At 30.9% G+C, this 16,396-nt stretch overlaps 2 protein-coding genes across 2 annotated transcripts; one reads left to right on the top strand and one right to left on the bottom strand.

The window, feature by feature from the left end:
- Positions 1 to 443: 443 nt before the first annotated feature.
- LOC137818983 (DHHC-type zinc finger family protein) lies at positions 444 to 5,852 on the bottom strand. Its single transcript, XM_068622664.1, has 7 exons — positions 5,327 to 5,852; positions 2,799 to 2,891; positions 2,616 to 2,717; positions 2,227 to 2,307; positions 2,042 to 2,140; positions 1,858 to 1,953; positions 444 to 1,107 (listed from the first exon to the last, which is right to left on the bottom strand). Exons 1-7 carry the CDS (start codon positions 5,609 to 5,611, stop codon positions 997 to 999), a joined length of 867 nt encoding a protein of 288 aa, XP_068478765.1. The 5' UTR covers positions 5,612 to 5,852; the 3' UTR covers positions 444 to 996.
- A 7,446-nt stretch (positions 5,853 to 13,298) lies between these two features.
- LOC137819133 (protein FAR-RED ELONGATED HYPOCOTYL 1) lies at positions 13,299 to 15,684 on the top strand. The gene is made up of 3 exons (XM_068622894.2): positions 13,299 to 13,452; positions 14,669 to 15,312; positions 15,460 to 15,684. Exons 1-3 carry the CDS (start codon positions 13,415 to 13,417, stop codon positions 15,531 to 15,533), a joined length of 756 nt encoding a protein of 251 aa, XP_068478995.1. The 5' UTR covers positions 13,299 to 13,414; the 3' UTR covers positions 15,534 to 15,684.
- The last annotated feature ends 712 nt before the right edge of the window (positions 15,685 to 16,396 follow it).

Genomic DNA, 16,396 nt, shown 5'->3' with positions numbered 1-16,396 from the left:
TTAACCAATTGACAAATCCACTTGTAACCCCAAGAAATGAAGGCACTGTCTAACACTACTTTCTCTGCATGTTTACTGTTTTGCTAGTGCCATGTTCAATGTAGTACGACAGTTTAAGGATTAATTGCCACGGTATTAAATAGGAAATGGAAATGTTTCTCAGCAAAATGATTACAGAAATAGAGAAAAACAACTAGATTGTTAACATTGAGTTATTATTGTTTCTTTTACTGCAACTACCGAAATTAATGTTTTGAAGACCAAACCTAACGATGCCGAACAACAATGACAATACAGCTAACACGTGCTAAGGTTGTATTTGTTGATACACCTGTTGCAACGACCGCTAAGAAAGCAAGGATTAAAATCCAGTTCATATCCTCCCCCCACGTGGCACGAATTAAAAGACACAAATTACGAAAAAATATGAATAACTGTCGAAAAGCAAACAAAAATGTATAATACATGTATTAAAAAAATGGATAATACAAATAATATCTCATCCAAGATACAGAAATACAGTTCTAGAATACAGAAGTACAACTTTTCACAGGGGTTAAGGAGTCCCTTTAGGCACTTCCTTGCCTGTTTCAGAATTTCTATTTGTACAATAGGTTTATCCGCAGATCTCTACAGCTGTAACCCCACATCATCCAAACCGTAACAAGACCGGAAGAAGGGGAAAGCAAGAAAGAAAGTGTATATTCTGAGCCTAGCAAATAGGCAAAGCAAGGAAGGAAAAAGAAAAAAGTAAAATATCCACAAGGGCATAAGCATTATGCAGTCAATTTCATCAGTTATATGCAGCAGCAAGCAGCTCTTGACCAACTACACTTCAGCAATTGAGGGTGATTGACATCAAGAAAAGCATATACTTTGTATTGGACTAGAGATAGAACACTACCGGTCATTCAGTATTGTCATCATTCAAACTATTCATCACAAGGGTTATACGAATAACATTGCAAATGCCCACTGCAAAGAAATGCCAAAATTTCATTTGGATGTTGAACCTTTTGGGAGATCAAAGATGGTCCGGTATCTAAGTCCAGAACCTATATGATTTGCAGAAGGCCACAGCCACCTAAGGATATTCGGTCCCAAAACCTGCAGCAATTAAACAGAAACTCAAGTCCATAGTTCATACAAGCAGCTTCCAATTTCGTTTATGATAGAAACAGAAAAACACCCAACAGAAAAACAATGCAATAGTAGGGACTGACTCGTCCTATTTTCACATAAACAGAAAATATTTTACAGCCTTAATGACCAAAAAGTAGAGATTTTGATCATTACTGCCACTATTCTTATATTAAAACAGTTAAACTTCAGCATATAGTAAAAATGGAGTTATGTTTCAGCATTGTCGTTGAAGAACAGCCAGGGTCCACCCTTACATAAAAAATTAAATGTAATTGGGGCTAATAAAACAACTTATGAACCATTTAGTTGAGGGTTGACTTTGGTCACGAACCAACAAAAAATCTTATGATGTCGAGGTTGATAAACTTTCTTTTTCCCTGATAACTAAATTGAACCCACATGCAAAAGGAAAGAGAAACATTGCATATTTCAAAAACAATGTGTGGTAACAGCTGTTAGGGAAAAAACAGTTCAAACCAAAATGAATTCTGGATATCAATTCTAGAATCTTAATATCATCTATATTTAAGATAGCTTAGTTCCTTAACAGTTAACACCATATAAGGCAATATTTAAAACATACACTTCTAGGTAAACGTAAAGAAATGCATGATAGTTAATAAATGTAAATACTAAATATCATATGGTTCTTTGTGCAAACCTAGAAAAGACACTAAACAACAAAGACGGTGCATTATAGTCTTCAATTCTTACATATGTCAAATTCTCATACGGGCCAAGGTCATATGGATGTTTGTAGATACTCCCACCTTTCTCTGCAAGCCATAGAGCTCTCACTCCTTCGTGATACTGCTAACACAATTTCTTATTTCAGAAAGTTGACATCAACTTGGTCAAATAAACTACAGTTTTTAACTAAACTTCTAACAAGTATAACCTCTATTGTGGTCTTGTTATGCAGGACAAGATAAATATGCCACCCTAAAAGCACACATAATGCTATGGATAAAGGGACCAGCAAGAGCCCAGAAACAACCTGCAAAAATAAAGAAAAAAATTATGAAAAAACAAATAGTTGAGTTTGCTTAATCAAAATAAGTAGTCATTTTTAACAGAACTTACATATACAGTACGGAAAGAGCTTTTTCCAATTTTTTCTTCATCCTGTATGCCATCATAAGCTAGACTACCCACTAGTAAGACCTAAAGCAATAAAGAAATGAAAAAAAAAAAAAAAGATTGTCAGCACAAGCATAACCATTAAATATAGCTTCCTGCTTTGACAAATACAGAAAGAAAGAAAAATAAATAAATAAATAAGGCTACAGATTTCATTCATGCAAATGTAACTTTTGGATTAGCTTATTTTAGAGAAATAATTGCTTCTTTGGAAGCTTTTAAAGAGAACTTTTGAAAAAAGAAAAACAAAGTAACTATTTCCAAATATGCACTACAGGGAAATCACAATAACAACCTAATCATAGTGATAATGAAAAAAGATTCAAACATACCAGGGAGTAGATGCAGGAAATTACAGCGTACAGGACAAAAATGAAGAAGACTTTATAGTTGGCATGACCCACGCAGTTATTTATCCAAATGCAGTGATGATCCTTACAACCAAGTGACAACAGATTTGTCATTATCATGAAATCCAAGATAACATTGATTAATAATTTAGAGATCATGCATACCATTCGTAGAACACATCTTTTACAAACCCGGCAATGATGTGCACGAGGAGGCTTATAGTGAGAACATTTTTGGCAGTATCGTAAATCACCGCCCTGCATGCAGATCCAAAAGCAAATTACTTGAAAAGTTATTTTTCATGATGCTCAAAATTAATATACAAACAAACATTTATGGAAATCTTTTGTAGATCAGAAAAAATACATCCTTTTAAGCCAAGGGATTAATTCAAACAAGTTGCTAAATAAAATAAGCCATCTTAATACAGTATGATATGCAGCAATTTGAGTATACAAATTCACTTAAGAACCCAGAAGAACCTGACTTAAAAAACTCCACAATTTCCATACAGTTTATAAGTACATTGATCATAAAAAATTAAGAAAGAGACGGGACAAAGACAACTCAACAAGGCTAGGCCAAAAACCAAAGCATTAACCCACTTAAAAACCAGTGAAATTCTATAGCTACATCAAACTTGACTGAATAAAGGATACAAGCAATTTTAAATCAGCATACAAGGTTGCAAAACCATCAAGTTCTTATGACTCCAGAAGATAGTTTTTCTAATTTCAGAACTAAAGACAAAGTAGGTATTGGAAAATATCAACAGCATGCACACAATCCAGATTTCTGAGTTTGTGGTTGCATTGCAGCTGTTGCTTGCAAATTGATGTGGGTCAATTGTGACTGATGTGGTCCCAACCTCAGCCTAACGTGGTGTGGCTGCATCATGAGATGTGGGTGCACACTTTACATCCTTGACTAGGATATTTTATAATACAAATTTCACAACCCAGGGTCCCAAACAACTCAGGCTAGAAACAAATAGAACCAGAAGATTCAAATTGACATGAGTATTAAAACATAAGTGAAATGTTAATGATTCAAATGAACAAAATAAGCTTCACAGACAAACGTGAAAACCAGCATAGGCCCTTCTTTTTCATCTTAGCCTCTCAAACTTTTGGCTTTAGAAGCAATAAACAAGAGAAAACAAAGAAAAAAGAAACTTAGTTCAAATTAGCCAGACCCATAAACTAGCCTTCAAACCAGCAACTTTACCTGAGTTTATGACAAATCGTTCAATTCTCTACTTAAGACCTAAGATTGTATACCTGTAAGTTCTAGGAGTTAACTCGAGTTTGAAGAATATGCCAATGAGATGCTGGTTAATAGTAAAAGACAATATCATTCAAAGGAAGACAACCATATACAATATAGTCTACTTTAAAATGAGTAGGTTTTGATGTTCTATATTCCACCAAAGCAAGCATATTTTCAAAATTATAATGCCAGTCTATATACACCATTCAAGACAATGAAAAAGAACCATAGCTTAAGATTTAACCTCTTGGAAATTAAATCCAAAAGGGGGAAGAAAAAAACTTGGCCTGCTAAACAATATGGATCAGTTCATAAGAAAAAGACTATAAATTTTAGTTCCTACCCAATGTATATATCGTATTCAAGCTTATTTTCAAATTATAATGCCAGTGTATTTACAGTATTCAAGAAAATGTACAAGCACCATAGCTTAAGCATTTTAACCTCTTGAAAATTAAATCCAAAAAGTAGAGAAAGAAACTTAGCCTGCTTAACAATATCTATCAGTTTATAAGAAAAAGACTACAAATTTTAGATCCTACCCAATCTAATAATCTTGATATCAACTGAATTTCCATCTTAATAGTCACAGCTCATAAGGAAAATCATTCATTCTAGACATCAACAAACCATCGCAACTGCAATGCAAGCTTCTTATACAGATAAAACATTACTACCACAACACCAACCTTTCTTGCTTTACAAACACAACAATGAGAATATTAAAGTTCACAAAAAACTCATACTTTTAATCTAGAACAACAAAAAACATAAACTTCATCATATAAACCTTCATCTTAACCGCCACATACACCGAAACCCTCAAGCAAACACAAGGGACGGTTTCAGAAAACCACAAAACTCTCCAGCTAAAGGTCAAGTTGGCTACATGAATCACAAGACACTATTCAACTCGGCTAAAAATCGAAGTTTCAGCAATGTTATTCATCATGGGATCTCTATTGATCCCTTTTTCCCAATGTCGTTTGTTACCTTTCTCTCTCCCCCTCTTCTCAGAGGACCACAAACCATACCATATTCATTCTTCAAAGGGGCCTCCTCGTTGTAAGTGTTCAAACTCTCCTACTGAAAACAAAGCTCTAAATACACTAGTCTTGTAACAGCACAACACACAGACACAGACACTACACCTCAAAACGAAAAATCAAAATGCCACTCTTTCCGCAGCCCCCAGATCACAGAACGACACGAACAACAAACCCCTACGTAACCAAGCTAAGTGTCAACCCCAACAGATTCCATTCAATTCAAGCTCCTAACAATGCAGCATCAAAACAAACACGCCGAACACAAAAACAAAAGCAAGCAACAACGAACGACAAACGAAACCCCCAAACGCAGAAGCCATTATCACTTTCGTGTTTTATATTCTAAAGTAAACGACAGAGAAAAGAAAGAAGACCTTGCGTTTGATCTCGTGGATGGGGCTCTCGGCGTCTTCTACGTCGGGCATGTAGGTGGCGGGGACGCGACCCGGATCCGTAGAGATGGCGGCGCGGTAGGTGATGCCGCAGACGGCGGCGAGCGCGGTGAAGACTGCGGCGTTCATGATCCCCGGTGAGGAGAAGAGACCGAGCCAGCGGTCGATGAAGACGAAGACGGTGGAGACGTAAATGTATGCGATGGCCAAAACGACGACGCTCACGGGGAGCGATAAGGCGAAGGGCTTCCCCTTGTCGACGGCCATCGTGGGGAGAGGCGGAGGCGCCGCCGGCTAGGCCAAAACGACGGCGTCTCCGGTAACGCGCGCGAGAGAGAGAAAGCGCTTTGAATTCGCAGGTTTGTTTGTTGGGTTGTACGAGAATTCCAGTCGCTTCCTTTGCCTTCAATTTTACCTCTTCTAACGATTGGCCAACAAACATAAATAATAACTTTTCTCTCTCTCTATATTCTATATCTGTCTAATTCCTTTTTCTAACTATAATTTCTGGATGTTTTTTTTTTCTTTTCCATTAATATGTGCTTTAAGGTGTTTTTTTTCAACAAATCAAATTATATAAATAAATAAATATTTTTCAAAATTATAATCAAAATTTAACTATCTTTATTGTGGGTGTCTGGAAAAACTTTTACCTCAACCCACTTGTTCAAAGTTTAAATAAATTTAATTAAAATAGCAGAATAATTTGGTATAAGATGAAGGTGTAGAAAAAAATTTAAAAGAAAAGAAAAAGTATTTGTTAAACTATTGATTTTGTTGTTAAAGAATTCTTAGTGTTAAATTTTAAAAGCAATTTAAGTTTTAGATTTTGAATTTTTTTGGTGTGATTTATTATTTGTAGTTTCATTCAGCAATTCTATTTATTAATTAATAGTCTATATATATAAAGGAAGAGAGTGTGAAGAAATAATTAATGTATCCTCTTTTGGAAGCATTTTGCAAATTAAATTGCGCTACTATGTTAATTAATTACAAATTAAAAATCATTGATTATATTAAATTTCCCTACTGTGTTAATTAATTACAAATTAAAAATCATTAATTATATTCTTAAATACAATGAATGTATTCAATTGAAAAATAAGTTGAAGAAATATCAGTTACCATCCGCACCCCACTCTGTCACTCTTTTTTTACTTCTTCTTTCTTTTCCCAGTCAAATCTCTTCTCTTTTTTCTTCCTATTTTTTTTTATATTTTATCTATTTCAAACTTTAATTGTATTATGTACTATAGTTAAAAGCCATGGATCATTTCTACTTTATAAAAAATTTAAATAGAGTAAATTTATGTTTATTCTAAAGATTTTCTATTATTTTTATTTTTTTATTATTTTTAAAGGGGTCAGTTGAGTAAAATGTGATCTCAATTTAGTTAAAGTTATATTAAAATTTGATTATAAAGTTGTTTATGCTTTTTTTATACAACCATAGACAAAAAGTTAATCTAGTAACTGAATTATCATGTTAAAGTTTAAAGTTAATTAAAGTGAGTTTTGATTATGGTTTGATGAGGAAATGAGTTTTAATAATTTAAATTGAACTAAAATGATTGGAGGATAATGTTTCAACAAATCATAGTTTGGATTGATCATTTTGAAATGTTTAGAAATTGTACTATTGGAATATTTTTGAAAAGATCCTTGAAAACACATTTGATTATGTTATTGAGGTTGATTTTCTATTATTTTTTCTCAAGCAAGACAATCATCGTTCAAGAAAAAAATAGACCTAGTCAAACTTGTTATCAACCCTATTTTCGCTCAAGCGAAAACAACACTAAAAATCAACCTTCTCGGCCAATTTTTTGCTCAAGCTAAAAAGAAAACCTTCTTTCTTTCTTTCTTTTCTTTTCTTCTTGTCTCTTCAATGTATTGGATTATGTATGAACGTTTTTATAAATGAAGTGAATATTACTTTGTATATTCAATTGATTTGTAAAAGTTTTAAATGATAAGTATTGTATGAAAATTGTCACTACGAAGGATGAAATTTGTATGAAATTAAGGTCATATATTTGAGATATTGTATGGATTATTGTTTGATTTGTTTGTTAAGTATTGACACATATGTTGTAACATACATCCTCTAACTTCAGTAATGGTCTAAGTCATATAAACTAATAAGATATCGGGTAGTGAGAAGTTGATGAGGGAGTTCTTACACACCGCAACCATATGTAGATACACAACTTGGGTTGTAATGAGATTATCCTTATCCTTTCTCTTGTAAATCTAAGTCTTGGGTATTGGATTAGATGTTAGTCTTGGATGAGGATACTACTTAATAAGATTCTTTCAGAAGACGTCAATTGATATTTTGTTTGTTAAATATCTTTGATGTATAGACTCACGTGTGATCTATATAGTTGTTGAATGTTATGGATGTATAGATCCATATGTGCTATATATGGTTGTTGTATATTAGTAATTGAATGAAATTGGATTATTGTGGTTAGTACACGAATTTTGTATGTCTATGATTGATTGGAAAAATTTAGATTATTTATGAATTACTAATCTAATTGTTTATTTATACTTATATTTTTGTATTTTAAAAATTTATTTTAATAGCATATTCTTGCCTGTGTTTGTTTTTATGATGAACTATGGTAATGGTATTATGTATACGAATAAATATGTTTATGTCTTTACAATGGTTTTACTCGACATAACATTTATATGTATTAATAGTCCTAACACATAATATATATATATATAAATAAAGAGGAAGAGTGAGTGCAAAATTTAATTATCCACTATAGACACTCGCAAAGAATGTTTGTCTCTTCATTTCTTATAAGAAGATCTCACAACGAAGTGTTAACATTAAAGATTTCTCTAAGAAATCGTCTAAAGTTGTTCCATGTAAGCAACTTTTATGAAAAGGTGAAATGTTAATTAGTGAAGACAATCATTCTTGTTAGGCTCTACAAGTGGTTGTGTTCTAAAGAATATGTGTTAGCCAAAAGTGGTTGATGTTTAAATAATATTTGCGTTGTTATCTAAGGAGTAGTTGTGTTTCAAATAATACTCATATTAGTTGGAAGTGGTTGCGTTACATGTAATATTCAATCTTAGCCAAGAATGGTTGCATTCCAAATAATATTCCATCTTAGCCATGAGTGACTACAAACCAAATAATACTCAGTGTTGAGTTATGAGTGGTTAAGTCCAAAGCATACTCGTCTGGTATGTTGCAGTGTTAATCTATCAATGAAACTTGACAGTGATGATTTAGAATTGAGCGTAGAATGGGTTTTCAGACAAATCAATATAAAAATTTTAGTGTAAATGATGGAGGAACATTTACCAAAACACATATAGGATCACTCACAAATGGCACACTATTCACCCCATTTCTCGAAGTTTTCTACGACAAATCATCCTTTCGTTCACATCATCTAGCGTTGGACATTAATCATTATACACTGTCATAAGGTTTTATTTGAGATTTTAAAGTGAACTTCCGAAACAATAATTTGAACTTTAGACACCAACTAGAAAGTTTTTTTTATTAAATATTAGCACATGAACCACAATTATTTCTTCACATTTTTTTATAATAAAATATAATGAATATAGTTTGATATTTGTATATAACTATTATATAATAAAAATAAATTACTAAAATATAAAATAATAACAATAATAACAATAATAATAAAATATGTATACAAAGTAATTATTTGTCTATAAAAACTATTTATTAAACTACAGAAAAATACATGTTTTTTTTCTCATTTGTCTTATTTTTATTCTTTAAACAAATATACATGTATAGTGCTGATAAAATAAAGCTTAATTTTCAAAACATGTAATTATTATTAATAATCATTATTATTATTATTTATTTCAATAAGTAAATAACTATCATAATTTTAATTAAAAAATTGTAAAGAAATGTTGTACATTAAAAAAAACGTTTTGCATTAATAAAAATATTTTCAATGTTTTTTAAATCAGTAGAATGTGATGAAGTGAGTTCTAATAACGTTGAAACACCAGTTTTTGTGGTGAACTGTTTACAAAAAAAAACTATCATTATTATTTATTCAATTTTTAGAAGATTTAATTGACAATTTATATTTTTTTAAGTAAAATAAATTTATATCTATGAATTTCGTCAACAAAACATAAATTTGTAAATATTTAAATAATGAAATATCTTTCGATATTCATTTCATCCTTTATGATCACGAGCTTATATATTAATTTTTCATAGACTAAATATTCATAAAAATAAATATATTACTTAAAAATAATTTAAACATGTACAAAATAAAGTAGAGAAATCTAGTAAAACGAATATGTAAAATGCTTAAAATAAATTCTTGGAAATGAATTAGTTCAAAGAGATAAAATGCAAGAAAATAAAATAAAATAAAATATTAAAGTATTAAAAGTAAATTATTAAATCAAATATCTAAAATAAAAAAAGTTCTAAGAAAGTGAGAAAGTGTTGAAACGATATTTTAGCATAATGCCAAAGAAGTGTGGAGGTATGACAAAAAGCATGGTCTTCATTCTCATCCATCCCTATCACTTCCATTCCATACTTAGTGTCAACCATTTCTCTTTATTAGTTTGGTGCCAAGAGTCATATTTAATTTTCAAAATCCATACAATATTATGATATTAAAATAAAATGTAATGAAACTCTCTTTTTTAAATCAACATATAAATTGAGACTAAAACAAAATAATATTATGAAAAGGAAAATATAAAATATAAAAATTTAAAAATTTAAGAATTTTTTTATAAGTAAACAATTAAATAATTTAATTATTATATATTTAATGTAAATGAATAAAAAAATTGAAAATTTCATTTAAAAAATACAAAAAATTTCATCCATTTTTAAAATTTAAAATTAAAAGTTTACTTAATCTACAATTTATACTAAATAAAAATATTAACATACATGTATACGTGTGTATGCATTATGTATGCATTGTACAAACTTGTAAATCGAGAAGATTTAGGAAAACACAGATTACAACCTCATAAATTGAGATGATTTAGGCTAATGTATCGTATGAACTCAAACTAAGGTGTAAAATAGTCTTGTTGAGAAGTATCAAGCAAGAATAAGAAGTATCAAGAAAGGTCGAGATCGTCTCGCACAATCATATACAATGTTTATATAACCAATCAAACAATAATAAGCATATAAAACTAATCATTATGCCTAAACAACAAAGTAGAACAAGACTAAGAATGACATTGGTCATCCCCAAGGGGTCACAAAGGTAAAAATTCATTAAGAATAGTATAATTAGACAACTATCCTAAGGTATTTATTATTGATATGATTGCTAATTTATTACTGTAGTAATTGTGATCCCTAATTACTGACTTGATGGTCAAAGTGTCTTTGTAGGTACACCATTCTTATAGGGTCAAATTCAAGATTTGTAAAAGAAGACTGAAAATTTCCAAGCATCCTAAGACTAATAAATAAGAGATCTCATGGTTTAATAGCAACCTTGTCAGAACATTTTGGCGCCACCATAAGACTAAGAAAGACTTTATTGAAAGACCACATGGTTACCACGCACAAAACAACAAGCAATAGAAAACCTCCAATAAAAAGTATAAGAAAACCACATAGACCAAACAGTGTTATTGGTGGAACTCTAGAAGTGAATGGAAAACCTAAAGAGAAAAAACACTGAAAAAATGGATACGTTGACAACTTAAATTCTCGTATGAGGCAAAAGTTGGAGGAAGGCAACATAATATCATACACTTCGACCAAAAAACATAAAGAACCTATTGGCTCCAACTTGCCACCCCTTTTTAGGTATATGAAGTTGATAGCTACTTGAGAGTACAAACCCATCCTCAACCCTCCATCCACACATATTTCGGTGCATCTTCCCGCCGACGTCTCTTCATGGAGGGAATTAGGGAGACCTCTCTCTCGGAGAGCTAGAAAACCCCACTTTAGATAGGTATGATGACACCATAGACCTAAACAAACATGTTGACATATACTCCACAAAAATTAGTATGTACATGATGGAGGACCATCCGGAAGGACACATATTGGACATTTAACAAGGGTCATTGCTAAAAGAATGGAAGAAGAAAAAGGAGTCTAGAAAACTCTATTTTTATGGAGAATTAATTTTTAATTAGGCTTCATTTTGGGCTTGTATTTCAGCCATTTCTTGGGCCATGTTTTAGGCCAATTTCATGGGCCATGTATTGGGCTAATTAGAGTAAGGTGTAAATAGAAAAATAAAGAGTCTATCTAGAGTTACAATTGGGTCTCCTTGGACCCAATGCAACTTTAGACCATCTGAAGAGTTTTTATCGTTAAAGCTTGCACCTTGGCTGCTCATAGCACTATAAATACAAGTGTTAGCCCCCTTGTAAAGGAGATTTGAATTGATAATGGAATGGTGCCCATGTTGCTAGCTCATTTGTCTTCAAATTCTCACTCTCAAGTTTGCACTTCTATTAGTGTTTTGCTTGAATCTTCTTAAGAGTTGGCCTAACCTCTCTTAAGCTTCATCATCATTCTCCAGATACCAATACTTTAAAATTTCTTTCACTAATTTTAGCCACCCAATCCCTCCAAATTCCGCACCCCAAAATACAAAACAAAAGACTCATAGCAATGCAAGCTAGGAAAAAGTCTTTTGACAACAAATTGTAAAGAATATGGAAGTATATGTTGATGATATGGTGGTCAAATTCAACATCGTGGAACAACATCTAACATATCTAACCGAAATATTCGCACAAATAAGAAAACACGATATGAGACTAACCTTGAAAAATGGATCTTCGAAGTAAAAGGGGGAAGTTCCTAAAAGTAAACCTTAACAAGTGTCAAGCGTTGAACACCATGAGGAATCAAAAAAATGTAAAGGAGGTTGAAAGGATAGTAAGAAGGCTTACTTGCCCCTCCATTTCCTTTTTAAGGTAGTTGATATTGCATTTGAAGAGAAAAGTGAAAGCCTTCAAATGGGAAAATGACTGGGATAAAACATTCCATAATCTTAAAAATTTCATATCATCACCAAGACATTTTATATCCTCAACCTTCATACAAGAATATAAGGAAGAACAAAGACCTACTTACTTCATTAGCCGACTATTATAAGACACCAAAATAAGATATTAAGTGAAAGAGAAAGTTATCTATCTTCCATTATCCATTAACTTGATAGGGAAATTATGTACACTATAAATAAAAATATTTGTAATATTTTTTCAAAATAATGATTGTGAATAATTTCTTTACTTATTATGTAATCAATAAAGTTAATTATATTTACAAGAATAGAAAAGCAGAATGTAAACATAATAAAATTAAAAAAAAATCAACATTGTTAATGGCTATAAAATAGTTGTGTACAAGCAAATCTATATTATTAATTGTTATTAATATATATATATATATATTAATAAATAAGCTCAATCATTTTTATTTATTATTTGTAAATTTAATTTAATTTGATCTTTATTAATAAATTCAAGTCCCTGAATATTGAAAATATAATAATATATATCTTTCAAAATAAATCATGCCCCCAAATTCTTTAAATGTAACAAATTGTGGTATTTGTTATAAATTGTATTATATTTGTTATTCATTTTACTTCTAATTGAATAAAAAATATTAAGGTTTTATTAATAAATTGAAGAATTTGATGTAACATTTTATTACCTGAAAAACCAAATTAAAATAAAGAAATAATAAAATTATAAAATAATTTAACCTAAATAAATAAATAGAATGAAGTATACATAAAATAAGTTACAGTCAAATAATAAGATTTTGTGTTAAATTTATTCTTAAAACTAAATTTTTTATGCATTGAATTTCACAATATTTCACACCTTCATACATATTTTTCTTATATAAGCCTAGTGCACATGATACTCAAATTAATTTATGTGGAAAAATGCATAAGAAAAGGACAATATTAAAAAATAGTGTGGATATTATATCATGGGAAGTAGTAAACATGAACATGCTGTGTCTCTCAGTCTCTTTCTGAGCTGTGAAGACCCTCTTTGATATTCTTGATAAAGATGGACGCAGATATTCAGAACCCATCTCAAGGTTACAGGTTTGGCAATCTGGGTTTTCCCAATTTTTTGTTCTTCTTCTCGTTTGCTATCGTTTTTTATCTCTGGATTGTTTAAACCCTTTTCAGCTTTTCATGTCAGATTTGATGATACTGCTCCTGTGATCATCCATGTACTTTTGCGTTTTGTTTTAAGGATTTGAGGAACATGTACTAAGACATCTATAGAAGAAAAAATGGAATAAAAATTTGAAATTTATTGTTTTATCTTTTTAAAACTAATTTGTGGACTATCATGAAGTTTTTCCAATTTTTATTTTAAATTATGCACTTTGCTCAATTTTCTTTTAAATTATGCACTTAGTTTATAAGGAACTTATTTTACTTTTTTAGAAACTTTTATGAGAAAACTCCTCCAATCAACCCTAAAAATCAGATTTTTGTGGCTTGTAAACTGATAAAAAGGTTGGGGCTTTGGTTTGGTTAAATACACTGAAGAATACTAAGGCTTTGAGTCATTCAGTTCGATTGAGTGCAAAAGCAATGAACTCTGTTATCTGTGTGTTTGGATAGTGATTTAGATGATTATATGTTGAAGTGTTCAGATTTTGTTGCATACAAAGTGGAACAGGGCTATACTGGAAAGTTCTAAACTAGACTAGTGATTGAAGTTTTTTTTATGGAAACACAGGAAATTGGATGCAGAAATGGCTTCCTCCACTCTCATTTATGTTTTCTTTTTTTGCAATTTTTATGGACATAAATACAAGATCTTATTGTATATTTTAGTTCAAGAATTCTTCAAATTTTAGGGTTGAACCATGTAAAAAGCTGTTACATTCAAATTTGACCTGTGATGTATAAGGGTATACATGAATATTATCTGACTTATCATTAGGACATGAGATACCACTATAAGAATTTTGTTGAATCTCCATGCCATTGATCATCATGGTACACAAGACAAGACATTCCTTTTCAAACCTGTTGAAAATTTTAATTTTTAAACTGTAATTACAAAACATTCCTTTTCAAATCATCACTATGTGCTTCATAAGGCCAAAGGACTCTTGAATCTAGTGCATCAGTGAACACTCTTAACATTGACTTTAATAAGGGAAATACTGTACATAAGGAAATTTTTCTACAATGGAACTAATGGTTCATTATGTTTAAGCTCTAACTATGCCTATTCTTTTGACTGATTGTGATTGCTTCAAATTCCACCCTCTCTTAATGATTAATTTGTTCTTTTCAGATTTTGTGTTGATGGAGTGCACAAGGTCAACATTATTGAATGGAACAAGAAAAGAAAATTCCAAAGTAATCAATTGGATTTGCTTAGACCAAAGCATAAATGCTGGGTTGGGAATTCCTCTTCTGAACATGCTTCATCGTTTGATGAAAATCCTGCATTAGAGAGCATGCAGATTTATGTACTCAAGGGTAGAAGAGATGCAGAAAGCTCAGAAGCTAACTCTGTCAAAGACAGCAACTCTTTATCTCAAGATTCCATTACTGCCATGTCTGTAAATGAAGAAGGTAAACTTGTAGCTGATTCTGCAATGACATACCAAGATGGGAGGCCTGCCACTTTGCTTGGTTGGGATGATGACTATAAGGCAAAGGATAATCACCACACTCTAGATGATTCTGCAGTTGATAAGGGATGCACAGGTGAAGCTGACACATTTGATGACAAAGAATGTAATCCATCTTATCATTATGCTGATTTACTGGCTCTGAAGAATCTTGAGGAAAAGATTATAGAAATAGAAAGCTCCAGAGAGGCTAAAGACAGTACTGAGGAGTCCACAGATATGGAATTTGAAGATCTTTTTTCTAAAAGAGAAAACAGTCACAAGTATGTCCTATCATCTGGAAGATGGGATGTGAACCAAGGTATGCTGCATTGCATTCTTGACAGTGAATGTTTGTGAGGATAGGATCATTTTTATGTTCATTGAAATTAGTTGCTAGAATATGTGTTCTGAACATCAAATGTTCAGTTGATAATTCCTAGGTTGACATGTTATATTTTGGTTGCAGAGGCTCAATCAGGCACAAAGGCACCAACAATTGATCAAGAATTTGAGCAGTACTTTTCCATGCTTATGCTTTAGCAGATATTACTTACAATGGAGAGCAGGTGTATATATATTTTTTATATGTCTATCTATGTATTGCTTTATGAAGATTTACTGAACTTGTTATTCTTCAGGCTTTGAACATCATAAGAAGTAATATGTAAAAGGAGTTTTTTTTTTTTTTTTACTTGTTTGGATTTATTTTAGGCTTAATTAGTTTTTGGGTGCTTTTTGCTAATTGTTTGGGTTTATTTTAGGCTGTCTTAGAAGCACAAATTGCTTAACTAATGACCAGAGCTTGTATTTTTATAATTTAAAATAAATGTTATACAATATTTTTTGTTAAATGTCATAACATTTATTTTCATAACATCAAATAAATACTATACTACAATTTAGATAATTTTTTTAAAACTATTTAGCAAAATAATAATATAAATAAATCTCTAAAATTTTATATTTTATTTATTCTACAAATAAAATAATTATAACTCAATAAATAAATTATTGATGAAATGTAAAAGTGTAAGAATTTTTTTTGGGACCAATATAAGAATTCAAAGAAAGATTCTGGACAGAGAGAAGAATACTTGTAAAGAAGCTTAAATTGAAAAAAAAAAGTAAGAATCAATGATGATGTAAAAGAATTTATAGATATTTTCAATATTCATTTTGTTTGTAACTAAACCCCTCGTTTGTTAAACCTTTATATATTTATCTAATTGGTTATTAATTGAGCTTAATATGAACTTGATAAGTTCAAATAAATCTAAATTGAAAATTTTGGATCAGTGCACTAAATTCAAATCCGATCAATTCGATAGCTTTTGATATTCAGAACCAATCCAATTAAATAATATATTCTTTATAATTCATTTTCATAAATTGATTTTAGATAA

The sequence above is a fragment of the Phaseolus vulgaris genome, chromosome 10, assembly GCF_051622355.1.
Source record: "Phaseolus vulgaris cultivar YP4 chromosome 10, ASM5162235v1, whole genome shotgun sequence".
NCBI classification, from domain to species: domain Eukaryota; kingdom Viridiplantae; phylum Streptophyta; class Magnoliopsida; order Fabales; family Fabaceae; genus Phaseolus; species Phaseolus vulgaris.
Note: the sequence above shows the minus strand (reverse complement) of the source record. Positions and strands in the feature narration are given on the sequence as shown.